General features: G+C 39.2%; 1 protein-coding gene across 2 annotated transcripts in view; it reads left to right on the top strand.

Moving 5' to 3' along the window:
- The first annotated feature begins 205 nt into the window (after window positions 1-205).
- Window positions 206-16,172, top strand: part of ITCH (itchy E3 ubiquitin protein ligase) — a 32,222-nt gene continuing 16,255 nt past the window's right edge. Inside the window, exons 1-9 of one of the 2 annotated variants that reach the window (XM_008943325.1) lie at window positions 206-290; window positions 2,477-2,615; window positions 5,213-5,337; window positions 6,611-6,748; window positions 8,871-8,913; window positions 9,965-10,134; window positions 11,357-11,558; window positions 13,889-13,984; window positions 15,280-15,454. In XM_008943325.1, coding sequence (XP_008941573.1) covers window positions 221-290; window positions 2,477-2,615; window positions 5,213-5,337; window positions 6,611-6,748; window positions 8,871-8,913; window positions 9,965-10,134; window positions 11,357-11,558; window positions 13,889-13,984; window positions 15,280-15,454 — 1,158 coding nt within the window. In that variant the 5' untranslated portion in view covers window positions 206-220. Of the gene's footprint in view, window positions 291-2,476; window positions 2,616-5,212; window positions 5,338-6,610; window positions 6,749-8,870; window positions 8,914-9,964; window positions 10,135-11,323; window positions 11,559-13,888; window positions 13,985-15,279; window positions 15,455-16,172 lie in introns of both variants that reach the window. The other variant, XM_008943324.1, reaches the window with a different exon arrangement.

Raw genomic sequence — 16,172 nt, 5'->3', positions numbered from 1 at the left:
AATATTTACAGATCAAGTAATAGTAGAGACTAAGCCCTTTGTAAACCATTTTTTGTACTTTGGGGAAATGGAAAGGAGCTAGAAAGAAAGGAATTGTAGTTGGTTTATTTGCAGCATAATGTAAAAATGTGTCAAAAACCAGATGATTTAATTTTTGGGTTTCTGAGGATTCAAACATTTGCATTGTCTCTTCATCCAGATTCAGGATCCAGCCCGTATTATGGCTGGCAGTGGGTCCAGATCAGGACCATCGAGTGGACTTTCCATGAAATCACAGCTCCAGATCACTGGTAAGCCTTTTGAGATGATCTTTTCTGGTTAGAAATGTGACAGTGTTTTTCCTGCAGTTAAACAGAAGTTACTGGTATGTTGTGTTTCAGGAAGTTTTGAGTTATACAAAGTGCAAGAGAAGTTGCCCAATAAAACTGGTGTTATGCCATTGTTACTTGGCAGAAATAGAATTATTTTATTTGGGATTTTATCTAAAATGTATTTTGAAATTATAAATTTTTTGCGTAAAAAAAAAAGACACTAATTCTTTCTGGAATGCTAAGTAAATTGTACAGAACAGTCCTTTTTGAGATGTGATAATATATTATGATGCTGCTTTTAGTTACTAACACTTGACATAATACCCAATCTAAAACTTTATCCTAACAGTTGTCTTAAATCTCCAGCTAAGTGAATCTGAACTGCTGTTCATGGAATTTGACTTACTGCTTCTCCCTCGTCCCACGGTTTTATGGCCACCATTGTAAAGGAGCTTTAATAACAGTGCTGAGAATGTTACTGTAATTGAGCACTTGTGGATTGCCTAGGAATGGGTTTTCATTATATGCTTTGCTTTTTGTAGTGCCCCACCAACAAAGCAACTGTTGAAGCTTAATTACCAAGTTTTCCTCACTTTTACTCTCTGACAAATTTTAGTGAAGCATAAAAGCTGAAGCCTGGGAACGGGAGAGCTGTGGATGTGTGCAGGTCTATGTTTAGCAGCATCATGGGTAAATTTTGCACCATCAGTGTGGAAGATCTTTGGGTATATGCAGAAGTTTCACAACGTTGGTTTGTGGGGATTAAAAGAGTAGTCAGAAATAGATGGGAAAGCGTTAGACTAGAAAGGAGGCTGGAGTTGAATAAGTTATACTGGCTCTGTCACACTGAGGTCACAAGGTTGTTTATTCTCAGTAGGCTGGGAAACTTTAAGAGAAAACTTGTCCCTGCAGGTTGATATTAGAGGTTTGGAAGGAGGCACATCTTCCACATAGCTATGGACAGCTATGGATTACTGTCTGAGGCTTGCTCTGTTAAAGGCCCCTGACTCACATAAAGTGAAGTTGAAAAAATGCCTGTGTTTAGAATTTAGACTGTTAAGGTGTTTGAATGGCTCTCAGTTTCTCTAGGGGTTCAGCCACAGCCTGCAAGCAGATGATCTCCTGTGCAAGCAGGAGACCTTTTCATAGACATTTCTGTGAACAGCACCTCCCACCTGCCCTGCCCTCACCTCCTCATTCTGCTGGCTTCATTAGTTTCAGATGAACTTTCAGGTTGTCTGGGCAACTAAGAATCTCGAAAGTAGGCACAAGACTGCTGATTTGTGCTGCCTCAAAGTAGGTCTTGGTGCCTTTGAGCAAGCTAGTGATGTTGAGGTACAAGGTGCTGTAGTAGAGAAGTACTGGAGACATGAGGGGAAGGGAAGGGGAGCAATTTGTGAAAATTAATGTTATCTAACTGCAGTTAATTTCTGTAAGGTGTCTGTAATATAGAGAGAGTTTCCCCTGGGAGCAGTTGAGAGCAGTTTATACTAAGCTACTTCTCTAAATCTCTAAAGGAGCATAGACTATAAAGGGAATCTAGGTAGATTAGCCATATGGGCTTGAGTTAGTCATCTTTTTTTAAGGATGTGGTGCGACTGAGGTGGGTGATAAAATCACAGGAGACCAAAATCTTGTTTGTTAGAACAAAGTGGCATTCACTGGCCTATTGGAAATTGCAGTATCTTTGTCTTCATACTGTTCTGTGAGTTTAGTGTAGACTGATGCACACACGTGCTTCTTGGTGATGTTTTTTTCACCAGAAGTGGTGTCAGTTTCCCATGAGTTAGAGAGAGATCACCTTTTTAGCTTTTTAACAAGCAAGTGCAATAAACTCCAGGAATTCTCTTGGCTGGTGATAGACAAGAAGAGATGGTAGAGGATATTTTTTACTTTCAACATCCAAGTGCTTATACCTATTATTATTAATTAGTGTCTGATGTTGAAGAAGTATTGTTGCATGTTTTAGGCATTTGTGTGAGCTATAGCATTGTATAAAATGCTCTGGAATGCAAGAGCATTTTTGTCCATTTAATTTTTTTCCCTTGAGCCTTACTGTCAGGTGTCAATAACCTGGTACTTGAATACTGAAGCACACAACTGAAAAATATAACTTGCAATTGAAAACCTATTGAGTAAATTATTATTTTTCTCTTTCTTAACAGTTATTTCAGCAAAACTAAAAGAAAAAAATAAATGGTTTGGACCTAGCCCTTACGTAGAAGTCTCAGTAGATGGACAGTCAAAGAAGACAGAAAAATGCAACAACACAAATAGCCCGAAGTGGAAGCAGCATCTTACAGTGTAGGTTTGATGGTTTTGCTTTCCAATTTATTTGAGCTAAATTACTGTAATTGACACTGGACTTAAGGGTTATGTCTTCATTTTAATCAAGACATTCAGTCTCACGTGTTATGAAGATATTTGTGTAATTTTTGGAGCAAATATACCACAGTCTGGAATATTTATTTGCAACCTATTGCATTGTGTCTTATGGAAAGACCCAGTGCTTATGAAGGAATGTATTCTGTATTAATGTATCTGGTGTATCAAAGGAGCTTTATGAGTAGTAAGAAAAGTAAGGTAATTTGATATTTAAACTGACAGTCTCATGCACGTTTTTGTTGTCATATTTAAGATTATGCTGAAGGTGAAAAATATAGCTATTCTTTGTGTACCATGCCATAACACAAGTAGTTAGCTGTTACTTGCACATGCCTGAATTGAATCACAAGTATGAAATTCCTGATTAACTTGTGCCTTTGGAGTACAAAACTAACATTAGATTCAAGACGAACACAGCTGTTGGTATTTGCTTTGCCCAGTATTTGTGCTGTGAGATGAAAGGAAAGCACAGAAAAAAATAATCTGCAGCTTCTATAAAATTCAGTTTTCTCCTAAGAATGTGTCACATGAAACACTGGAATAAAAGTCAGTCTTGTGCCTGTGTATTTCCTTATACTTAAATTCTAGATTATTATTCTTGAGGCCCCTTGAACATTCGTGTCTGATGAAAACCATTTTTGTGCCTGTTCTTTTCCTGTAATTCAGATTATTATGACATTTTAGTTAGTACTATTTACTTTCAACTGCAGAGGAGTATTTTAAGAAAAAGAAAACCTTGTACTTCACATGCAAATCAATGTTCAAGGGCAGAATTTTCATTTAGCATTTAAAGCCTGCCTTTTTTCTTTTTGTTTTTGTAAATGGAAATGTTTGTGGCTTGTTCTGTGCAGGTCCACACAAAAATACATGGGCCTTTTTTGCTCTTGTTCAGTCAGTGCCAAACAGAGATGCCCAATGCATATCAACTTCATTGGAGATTGCACTGAAGTCATGTGGAACATACTGGAGGAAGTTAGTTGGTTTTTTAGGAAATATTTTGACACGGCTACTTACATTCAGATTCAGAATAAAGAGGAAAAGTTTAATGGCTTCTGCAAATGGATGTGTGGACCATGGGTTCCCCTCCTGGGAGGCAGTCTGTTAGGTGGAGCTCCATATTCTGAAGGATTGTCTGACTGAAAGTCTGGCCCTATCAACCGTGTACAAATGAATTTATCTACTGAGGGGGAAAAAAGGTATTTAGTAACACCTATTTCTCACAATTAAAATAATGTAAAAATATCTAAATGTTAGAATGTTCTTTATAGAAAAAGCATACTAATGTTAAAAATTACTTTGAAGTTTATAAAAAAAGGCAAACTGAAATGTGCTCATACAATGTCAGCAGCTGATATCAATGGTAATCCTTGATCAAGAGTTCTCGGGTTTAGGGAGTGACTCTGCTGATGGCTTTTCTAGGAGCAGAGATGTGCACCTTCTCTGCCAAGGCTGACACATTCAAACTATTTGTATTGTGAGTGTATGACCTTACTACCCCACAAGATTTTTTCAGAGAGAATTTTCACTCTTCTTTGGACAACGTAGAGGTTTAAATTGCCACTCTACTGTGCCTGATCTCTGGAAGGCATTTTCCAGGTTGTAGCACCATGCTTTGCATGAAGTTTAGAATTTTGTGTCACTAAAACAAGGGAAAAATAAAGAGAAGTCTCAGGGAAGTGAAAAGGAGTTAGAAATAAATGGTTGAGTTTTTCTTTGAATGAATTGTTTGGAATGAAGAGAAACTATTGTGATAGTTGGATCTGTAATGGACTTTTCTGCTAGTAAACCTGGAAGCAATTCTTCTACAAGGACATAACTAATTTAGCACACTGTAGAAGTAACACACCCTGCTCCTGGATATGAAGAGGGAAGTTTTTGAATTGTCAAGCCATGGAAGATGTAGTGTGTTCTTCTGTTCTCAGTAAATGCATCCTGAAGCCAGAAGTGTACTAGTAAAACGTTAAGTGATTTTGGATATATTGCTGCTTATTTGTCATAATATGATGTATGTGCCATCTTATTAGGTGAACAATCATCTTCTAAAAATATTTGAAATAATTTTTAGTATTTCTGAATACTTCACTTTTTATGGGATGTCCCAAAATGTTCTGATAACTTCTTCCAAAATTGCTGTCTTCCCTCTCTGTGTGAAAAATCCTCACATCAAGTTACACAAATGCTGAACACTTGTGAAATGAGAACCTGCAAGAAACTTTTTTTCTAACCCTGCTTACACTCAGATGTTAACTGTGTTGGTAGTTTTTCTATAGGTATTTCCCTTAAAATAGTAATAAAAAATTTACTCGGTCTGAGAGCAGTTTTGCAACAGTCATGATTTACATGATGTGTAAATGTGACTGCATACTAAAATATGATAATTAGAAATGGTTTGATGTCACCACCATTATTTCTTTGTTTTAAAATAATTTAAAGTGACAGATGAAGTAGATTTCTTGGTTCACCCACTTTCCCTGATGACAAATACCCTTACACAGTGCTCAACGTTTTCTTTTCAGAATTGTCACGCCTGTAAGTAAGTTAAACTTCCGAGTATGGAGCCACCAAACATTGAAATCTGATGTCCTCCTGGGGAGTGCTGCTCTGGACATTCAAGAGACTTTGAAATCAAACAGTATGAAACGTAAGTATAAGACTAACAGTACTTTGGAGTGCTGCAGAATTTGTCAGAAATTGTCTGCTAATGAGCACTGTGTGCAACTCAGAGGGCCTGTAAGAATTCCTTTTTTTGCCACAGGTTGAGGCACTTGTGAGCTGCCTCTTACTTTTTTCAGTGTAATCTGTTTTTGTAGTGCACAGCCTGCTGTGATGTCATGGAAAACGTGGTATGTTTCACTTTGCCAATAGGTACACAAAAGTCAAAGCCTAGTTAAAGAAAAGAGTGTGTCCTTTTATAGAGCTTAAAAATGCAAACTCATACGTTCCTGGGGCTAGCCCAGGAATTGTATAAAGTTGGCTTTGCCCTAATGACTATTATAGGGGCATGCTGTATGATTTCATGCATCTTAGAGCTAGTTAGCCTTTAGGCACTAAGTGCATCCTGTGAAGCTTGAAAGAGAAGTATAAAATTTTACACGCCTGCTACAGAATTGATGTTGCTGCAGCATACAGCTTTCTGCTGTCACCCTTACCTTCTGTTCTTTAAAGAAGTGTTTATTTCTGGACTCTCAGATGTGGGCATGATGAATGCAGCATGATGATAGCAGTGTAATAAGCTCTTCCCCTGACACAGTGTTACTTCCTGCTGAATCTGGGTGAAAATTCCCTTGGGTAACCACGTTGTTCTGTGTGACACCAGATACCCTGCTGTAATTCACTTGATTTTGTTTCAAATCATTTCATCAAGAACATTTATTTACGCTTCAGTTGCTCTGAAAAACAATTTTTTACCCTGAAAATACCTTTGGTCTGGGGATATAATGCAAAATTTTCACATTCTAAATGTGAATCTTGATGTCATTAGATTAATGTGAAATATTTTAGTCATAAAATAGAATTAATCTCTGTTCATGATATCAATGAAGATACGATGAGTAAGGTGAATCACATTTCCTAACTAGAGATTTTTAAGGACAAGTATATTAATTGCTTTAGAAGTGTGGGCAGAAATGTGAAACTCAGTCTCTGGTGTAATGATAATCCTTTCTTTAGGCAGCAACCAGCTTATGCTCCAGTTTTCCCCTTTTTGTAGAGATAACTTTTAACTGACATCTGGAGATTAGTTTTACCATGCAAAATATAAAAAAAATATGTGGAGAGACAGAGCAGTAGTTCTTGAGTTTGTTTTGGTGGTTTTTTTCCTTTGGTCACTGCGGTCTGTGATGGGCTTGTTAAATAAAATGCACTTATTTGTCATATGGTAAAATAAATTCCCATTCTTCTCTGTACTTTTTCAGTTGAGCAGGTTGTGGTGACACTGCATCTTGTTGGCGACAGAGAACCAGCAGAAGTGGTAGGAGATTTGTCTGTCTGTCTAGATGGGATGCAGGTAGATCCTGAGCTCCTAACCAATGGTGATGCCTCAGGTACAAGAAGTAAGTAACATTCAATTCAAAGGGACCCTCTACACATATCTGGTATACAGAGGTGTTGTTCTGGAAGATTTAACTCAGTGTTTGAGTAATCATAATTACAGCAGTTTCAGTAACTTCCTGTTTGTAGAGATCAGAACTCTTAAGCATTTTTATTTGAGGTGGAATCTTAGTCCACAATGAAGATTTTCAGCCTTACTGTAAGGAAAATAAGATCAGCATCTTTATTTTCTGGAATCTGATAACTTATGCAATGCAATCCCAAAATTTAATGAAAGCCTCTAGATTCCCTGAATATTTAATAATATCATAAGCAGAAAATAATATAGAATAAGTTAGCTTGATCTCAATGAGTATTCTGCTTACTAGGAGACATGAGTCTATATTAGTTTTATTTAAGTTAGATATTTTTAATAAAATGTTTTCATAGTCTTTGGTCCCTGTGGAGTGCTGCAGAGAGGAATCCAATATTTCTGTGTGCTGTGACAAAATGTGTAATCATGCTGAAATAAAAAGTAAGGGGTTTCAGTTCCATTGGTGCAGGAGAGGCAACAGAGCATTTTTGAGGGTGTTGTATGTATCAGAGTAGAAACAAGTGGTTATTTCTCCAGAAGGAAGCACTAGAGAGACTGTGCTGCAGCAGCTAACTAGGCAGTTAATTGGCAATTTTTAGGCTCCTGTGTGTGTTTGGTGTGTTTTTTTTTTTTTCCCCAAAGGGCTAGAGGAAGGCTTTCAGATTCTATGGAATTATTACAGGAAGATTGAATTAACACTAGCTTTGTAGCTATTATTTCTTAAAGCTTGTAGTTCATTTGTCTTTGCATCTTGTTAAAAGGTTCAATCCCGTGATCTGATTATGTGGGAATGTTTTGTAAATAAAAGTCAAATGCTGGGATTGTTTGGGGCTTGTAGAGCAGGGCTGAGGTGTCTTGATAGAAATACCTAATGAAAGTAACAAATTTCCTTCTTATGCAATCCTTAGTTTTCATCTGTGCTTTCTTTCATTTCCTGGAGCTCACCTACTGGGAAGAAGGTGCTAGCAAGTAGAAAAAGGCATGCAGGCAGTGGAGCTGAGTACTAATACACACTTTGGGGGGCTTGACAGGAAAAATACACATTGACATGCCAAGCCAGGAGTTCAGCGGACTTCCCAGATAATCAGGGGACTGCAGCATGTTAGGAAAGATTTGAGTCTTAAAGAAGACTAACACATTCTCATCGTACAGGCTAGAGGTACTTAAAGGCAAATACATTGTTTATTGAGTAGTTTTTAAAGCTAAGACTTCTGTATCTGGGATTAAAATCACTTCAGTGCACAGCCTGCTAACAGCACGTTATCATAAGCCTTTACATGACTACATCCTTGTCTTTGGCTTAGATCTGTACATAGCTCCATCAGAATTGTTAACTGATTTCTTTGTTAATGGCATCTGTTCAATTCTATGGAAATAAAGTATTTGTGCTGTCTACATGAATGAGCAGTTCTGTGCTGCACATTCAAGTATTGCAAATGCTGGCACAAAAGGCAAATATTTCCACACTGGCTGAATAAGCAGCTGCAAAGCATTTGCAGATCTAGGCTGAGCTGATTTAATTCTGTTTGGAGTGAAACCATATTTTGTACCTGCTTGAGTGTCTTTATGCTTAATAGCTGATAGACAAAGGGAAGGGTCCGGGCTAGGGAGCCCCAGAAAACAAAGCCCCTGAAGTTGCTTCCAGCCAGAGAGAAAATTTTGGAGATGCTGTTGCCCTTCCTGCCCTGCCTGTCACCATTGAAAAGGGAGAAGCCAGCTCCACTTGAAGAATGGAAAACTGCTTGATACTGCTGCAAAGACAGGAGAAAATGATATTGAACCCTGTGCTTGGGAATATTCATACAGTCAAGTGATAGCCTGTTGAATCTTCCATATGGTGAAAATACTACTCACAATGGCTTTGGTTTTAAAAAAAAAGTGTATACACACAGAGACATGCAAAATGTATGCAGATTTGAAATAGGGCAGTAGATAAGCAGCACATAGTGTATCACCTCCACGGCTGTCAGCTTTAAAGACTGCTTCTTTACTTGGAAGTGATTCAAAGTGCTGCTTATACTTCTGTTGTCTTTTCCTTTCTGGTCTTTAAGGTCCTACACAGAACGATAGCTCCAAAGTAAGGAATGATACACGGTAAGACTTTTTTCCTCTTTTTTGCATGGCCTTTTGATGCTTGCTGTTTTGAAAGAGAAATTGTATGTTTTATAAAGAAGATGATTGAAAAATTTTTGAGTATGCCCTGCAACAGTATCTGTTAAGATCGAGTATATCCTAAACAAAAATATTGTACCACTGTAGATTCAAATATTAAATTATTTTCCATATGGGCCCTATCTTTTAGCTTCAGTTTGCCTCCATACCTGACTGATCTTTTGGGCTTTTTTCCATTTGCTTTCCTCATCCTTCTCCCAATGATTAACCAAATTAAAATACATACACAAATAACTAAATCTCACTAGTGAGTAAGTGACACTGCTTGCTTTTACACTGTTTTGCATTATACCACAGAACTATCAGATTTATATTTACCTTTAAAAAGATGCCAAAAGCTGTCTAGCAGTTGCAGTGTTTTAAGGTCTAGATTGGATTATGTACCCTACTGCTTGGTAGGATAAAAATGTGACCATACTTGATGGTGGAAGAAAAGATGTAGATACCTGTAACTCTGGTTAAGGAGCTACAAATATATCTGAATAACACACTTCCAGAATTGAGTTTAGGAGGAAAAATTGTGTGTGCATAATGAAGTTTTCTAAAAATTTGAAGCATTCTGTGTGTTCTGAGCATATTGCTATCCCTGTGGAGCAAATGCACACAGGCTGTTCTCAGGTCATAGTCAGCTTCCCATCTTATTAGAGACCAGTGGAATTCATGGGTGGAAATAGCTGAGCAGCAAAATCTAGAGCCTGGGCCTAAAGGCTGGAGTATCCAGCTGGAAAACCAAAGCAGTGATTTCAGTGACAGATGCTGTATACAGCTATTTCACCACCTTTTCATTACTTGAGGTTTCAAATACCTCAGGAGATAAACTCTGAGTATTTTTAAACAGATGTATAGGTTCTTAAAATTATTATGAGTGTAAGAATCTCAGCTAGTCGTAACTACTACGTTCTAGTGACTTCCATAAAGTTTAATGTTACACATGCACTATCAGACAGTTCTCCTTTGTCTTTTCCTGCAAAAGGACTAACTCAAATGGCCTTGAAAGCTGTGAAGATGCTGCTCCCAGTGAAAACAAGACTGTTAATGGCAGCGATTCTCCATTACTCACAAATGGAAACTGCAAACCTTCGAGACCTCCCAGGCCTTCCAGACCACCTCCACCCACTCCCCGCAGACCCGCCTCAGTAGCTGGTATGTTGTCTAGGCACAGGCATTCATTGCAAAGCTGCACACTCTTGGAATGAACATCAGCATTTCTGGTGCTGCTTTTTAACTACAGTTTTTCATGGTAAATTCTCTGGCAGGTATCATCTGAAGGACTGGTTTTTAGCTTGCCTTCAGTACGTGTTTTTGAATCATTGATCGTATTGTTAGAAATCTCTTGCTTCCATGTCTGCTAAGTAATGATTGCAGTGGTACTGCTACATATGGTGGAGCTGAGACCAAAAGAACACAAGTGAATGCTACATGAACACAAGTGATACTAAAGACACTGAATTTGAGGCTTGTGATGAAATCTACTAAAGGACTCAAAACTGTCTTAAGTTGATAATATTGGATTTTGAAATACTACTTCTTTGTTTCTACAGTTCTAATTAAATTCAGTGAAATAACAGCTCTTAAAACATGTGTTACTCTTCTGCACTGAAAAGGATAGATTTTCTTTTTCATTTTATCTGAATATTTTAAAACTATGAAACTTTAAGTTAAGAAGTCCTGAAAAGTTGATATGCTTAAGGTAACACGTTTACCCCCATAGATTGCAATCTGCTTCAGTAGTCTCACTTCTACAGTTGGTAAATGCTGGGTCTGGATGGCAAACTGCAACAGTAATTACTTTAAAAGATTAATCCAGTGTAGTTCAGCAATAAGGCCTGATTTTTATACAAGTTTTAATCTCAGCCACCAAATGGTATTCAGAAAAAAAATAAAGAAAATGTTTGAAGAATGTATGTATTCCCCCCCATTCTGGTAATTTCTTTCCAAGCAGTGCCAAATGTCTTCTTGAAAATATTATGCTATTTCTTAAATTATTATTCTAAATAATAAATAGGTCATCAGTGCAAGAAAGTAATTTTTTGTTTAGAATTGTTTAGTACTTAGAGAATGCACACCACTTGCTTGGGTAAATAGGATTTATTCTATCAGAAATACCAAAATTGTGCTATTGATGGCAGTTCAGTTAAAATGTTTTCACAAAGGGAGACAAGATTACTTGATAGTTCCTGTGTAAGCTGTAAAGTGTATGCATGCACTTTGAAATACCAGTCCATGCATGTTTACTTTTGTGATTTACAACTTCTAAACACATTGCTGATATGTCTGAATTAAAGGCTTTTTTTTTTTTTTCTTCTTGTGTCTTGGATATCTCTGACCATAGCAAGTGTAAATGGTCCTTCACCCACACCCACAGAAAGTGATGGGGCCAGTGCAGGATCACTGGCATGTACTGCTGCAAATACATCTTCAGAACAGAGCCCTGAAGGGGCAACAGCTACAACTACAGCTCCTGCAACTGCTGCCCTCACCACACCTCCAGTGTCAAGACAAGTCCAGCCAGTAAATCCTCCACCTCAGGCACTTACTACTGTCAGTCAAGGTCCTCTTCCACCTGGGTATGAGTTTCATGATTTTTTTGTTTTTAGTGCTGCTATATTTTGTTTTACTTTATCTTTCTTACAATAAGTGCAACAAAACATTCTTTGACACCTGCCTTCCCTGCATAACAGAAAATCCCCCCGAATTAATTTGGACATTGTTAGTTTTTGAACTGGAGTGTTAGGCCTTCACGTAAGTTTTCAGGAAAATGATTAATCTTTCAGATACCTTTGATACTTGTGATATGTTCCCATGTCAGGGAAACACAGAAGTTTTAAACAGTGTGACAGCTTGCTGTCTTCAAATTGAATCAAGTCTGTTAGTAAGGTACTGGTACAGATTAGTGGAAGAAAAGCTGCTGTTGCAGAATGTAATCAGTGCTGTGTCCTGACGTTTTTGACTTCATACTGCACCTCCTGGGAGCAGCAAGGACATCGTGTTGCATTTCAGGCACAAGTGGTATTTGCCAGATGGTTGGTCTGTTGCTTCAAAGCTCTCATTTAGATTTGAAAATTTAAATCCCTGAAGGGATGGTGACTCCATCACCTCTCTGGGCAGCCTGTTCCAGGGCTTGAAAACCCTTTTGGTGAATAAATTTTTCCTAGTAACCAACCTAAACCTCCCCTGGCACAACTGGAGGCCATTTCTTCTTGTCCTGTCACTTGTTCCTTGGGAGAAGAGACCAGCACCCACCTCTCTGCAGCCTCCTTTCAGGGAGTTGTAGAGAGTGAGGAGGTCTCCCCTGAGCCTCTGTTGCTCCAGACTAAATAACTCCAGTTCCCTCATATGCTCCTCACTAGATTTGGGCTCTAGACCCTTCCCCACCTTCGTTGCCCTTCTCTGGACATGCTCCAGCACCTCAACGTCCTTCCTGTAGTGAGGGGCCCAAAACCGAACCCAGTATTGAAGGTGCAGCCTCCTCTGTGCTGAGTCCAAGGGGACAATCCCTGCCCTACTGCAGCTGGCCACACTAGTACTGATCCAAGCCAGGATGCCATTGGCATTTTGGCCACCTGGGTGCAGGCTGGCTCATATTTGGCTAGCTGTCAGCAAGTACCCAGAGTCCCCTTCTGCTGAGCATCTTTCCAGCCGCCTTCTTCCCCAGGCCTGCAGCATTGTAGGGGGTGGTTGTGGCCCAGGTGGAGGACCTGCCACTTGGCCTTGTTGAACCTCAGAAATTTGGCCTTGGCTCATTGATCCAGTCAATCCAGGTCCCTCTGAAGAGCCTCCCTACCCTCAAGCAGATCAACACAACTGTTCAACTTGGTGTCTTCCGCAAACTTGGTGAGGGTGCCCTCAGTCCCCTCGTCCAGGCCACTGATAAAGATGTTAAAGTGAACACACCCCAGTACTGAGCCCTGGGGAACACAACTTGTGACTGGCCACTGGCTGGGTTTATTTTTCTTCACCCACCCCCCTGATTGATTTCCATTCACCACCACTCTTTGGGCCTGGCCATCCAGCCCGTTTTTATCCAGCGAAGAGCATGCCCATCCAAACCATGAGCAGCCAGTTTCTCCAGGAGGATGCTGTGGGAAACAGTGTCTAAGGCTTTACTGAAGTCCAGGTAGATAACATCCACAGCCCTTCCCTCATCCACTGAGTCACCTTGTCATAGATTGAGATCAGGTTCATTAAGCAGGATCCCAAGGGATTTTGTCAACCAGGTTCCTAAACATGTCAGTCTGCCCTTCAGAAATGTAAGGTGGCAGTTCTGACCTCCCTCCTCCCTTCTCTGAGAATTCAACTCAATAATTTCACAATAGCTGTGCCCAAGAGAGCCCCCAACCATCACATCACCCACAAAACACAATGTTACATTTGATGCAATTACCAGGTTAAGTCAGAATCCCAAATGCTGCATATGCAGAAAATGTGACCACTACCCCTATGAGAACTCTGCATGTACAAGATCTATGCAAAATTTGCTTCTTTTGGGGATTTAAATCAAAGTCATTATTCCTCTGAAAGGGGATTATGCTCTACAGGTGACTCTGTTCAACAGGTTATAGATGTGCTTCATACTGAATACAAAACTTTGCTTCATTGCTTGCTAAACTTGCATGCTTAGGCATGAATTTTAGCTTCAGCTTCCCAGGAATTGGAGATAAGTAGAACATACATAACATGAAAGGAACATGTAGAATGTTTTTTTGTCCAGTTGACATAGAATTATTGTCAGTATGAACATTGTACCATTGCAGCATCGTATGATCCAAGTGTTAGTTTCAAGCATTTTATTTATAAATAAGCATTTTATGGGAAGACATTTCTGATCTTTATACTATAGATGAATGATTGGACTCATTTGATCTGGAGGAAAATAAAACCACTGTTTTATTTTCAGTTGGGAGCAGAGAGTAGACCAACATGGTCGAGTATACTATGTAGATCATGTTGAAAAAAGAACAACGTGGGATCGGCCAGAGCCTCTTCCTCCAAGGTGAGCCAGGATAAGTCATATGAGTGTCTTGGATATGTCTGGATTTTTCAGAAAATAATTGCCAGTTTATTAAAGATAGAAAGTATGTTTCTGGATAGAAAAGTGAACCAACTGAAAACAACTGCTCCAGGTTGTCTCCCAGGAGTTCTGCAAAATGCATAGCACATACATAGTATGGAAGAGTTGTATGTCAAAAATAACAGAATCTGAATTTCCTGTCAAAGATTAAGCAAATGCATCTTTACTGAGAAACAGATTTCAGTTAAAGACAGGTAGATAGCTCCAACAGTAAAAGAGAATCAAAACCAGAGAAAAGTGTTTTGGGATTGAGGTAACTCAGCTTGAGCAAGAATGCCCTTGGTTACCTGTTTATCCTGAGGTTACTGTTTACAGTCCTTTGATCTTGTCTCAGGGTTCCCAGCTGCTAATTTTCTATGCTTTTATAAAGCAGCTTTGGTTATTAGGCTTTTCCAGCTGTTAACAGCTGCTGAACAGCCAGTGATATTTCTCTCTACATCTAAGTGGTGTTCCCATTTGTTCCATGTTTCTTATTTTTTGAAAAATGTAAGAATTATTCTGCTGCACTTCATTCGTACTCAAGTGGTTCACATGCTGCACAGAATTACATAGTAAAAATGTGGGATAGTAAAGAGAACTTGGTGTTAAGGAGCAGAAACTGGCAGACAGTCTCATAGAGGGAACCCACTTGTCATATTCAGTTTATTTTGAACTCTGAGAGAATTGACTAATGTATTACTTGGAAACATTACCCTTCTGAGTAAGTCTATTCAAGTTTTGTAAACAGTACTGATTTCATACTACCTGCAAATAATAATAGGAAGAAACACCTCCAAAACAAGACAAATAAACCAAAACCCAATGGCCACACCTTCCTTTTCTGCCAGATTAGAGTGTGAGGAAATCTTGCATTGTGCAGCCCAAACTGTCAAGAATTTTGCTCTCTTTCTGTGAGAAAGCAGTAGGCTGTTGTCTTATGGGTCAGGGGGAATAAATGCAGTAATGACAGTATAGTATTGACAGTGGTTTGTGTAGCTCTTAAACTCCTTCTGAAACTCCTGGAAGTACAGTAAATGGAATGAGTCTGACTTAGACCAGTATGCAACAAAGTGAAAGTGATTCTCCTCTTTAGTGGAGGGTCAAAGGGGAAGAAAATGTCTGCTGCTGCCCCCGTGCTTTCCATCCACTTCCAGTGTACTGCCTGTTTGCTGGAAAGTGCTTCTTGAGCCCTTGAAGTTGTCTGCTATTGAGAGCTGTTGCTTGTGGTTTTTTCCAAGCTGGGAGCGGCGCGTTGACAACATGGGGAGGATTTATTATGTTGACCACTTCACCAGAACGACGACGTGGCAGAGACCCACGCTGGAGTCTGTGCGCAACTACGAGCAGTGGCAGCTGCAGCGCAGCCAGCTGCAGGGAGCCATGCAGCAGTTCAACCAGAGGTTCATCTATGGGGTAAGGGCTAGCACAGGATGACTGTAGAGCCTGAGTAAGAGAGGTATCATTTTTCACATATTCCCTACCATTAGTCTCTCTTCTCTGTATTGAAAATATGTGTGTATTTGGGTTTTGGGCATGCTTGTGGGTGGTTTTCCCCATAAAGATACCAGACTTCGTTGTGATTTATTCTGTATGATAATACAGTGTCTCTGGGTGTGCAGCATGGCAGGCAGTAATAACTGGCAATTTTGGTTCATGTCCTTGCAATGACTGCAGGCAGCACATGCAGTCTCATGTGGTTTTTTATTTGTCAGATGAATATAAGTAGTGTTCTTTGATAAAATTTATGTACAATGTTGATAAAAGCCATTGGTTCAAAATGAACTGTAGCTTACTAATAAGCTGTTTTCTTGTGTATTGTATTGGCTTGGCCAAACACTTGGAAGGTAAGCAAGCTCACAGGACAAGTCATTGTTTTAGGTAGAACAAAATAGATCCAATGAATGTTAGGAAAGCAGGGAAATGGAAAATAATATTTCCAGAATTTTAAATCCATCGGTTACCTCTGAGTAGTAGACTTCAGGTAACTCCAACTCATGCTACAAGTTTATCAAGAACAGTGTAGTTTCTAAATCTGCTATATGTGTAGGGAGAAGTGTACTTGTGTTCAGGAGTGAAGTGGTTTGTTTTCTAATGGTTTTGGGTGCTACTGTGCTAATTTCCCTTCTGCGTA

This window comes from Merops nubicus, unplaced genomic scaffold (assembly GCF_000691845.1).
Source record: "Merops nubicus isolate BGI_N331 unplaced genomic scaffold, ASM69184v1 scaffold3107, whole genome shotgun sequence".
Classification (NCBI taxonomy): domain Eukaryota; kingdom Metazoa; phylum Chordata; class Aves; order Coraciiformes; family Meropidae; genus Merops; species Merops nubicus.
This window is presented reverse-complemented; position numbering and strand designations above follow the sequence as displayed.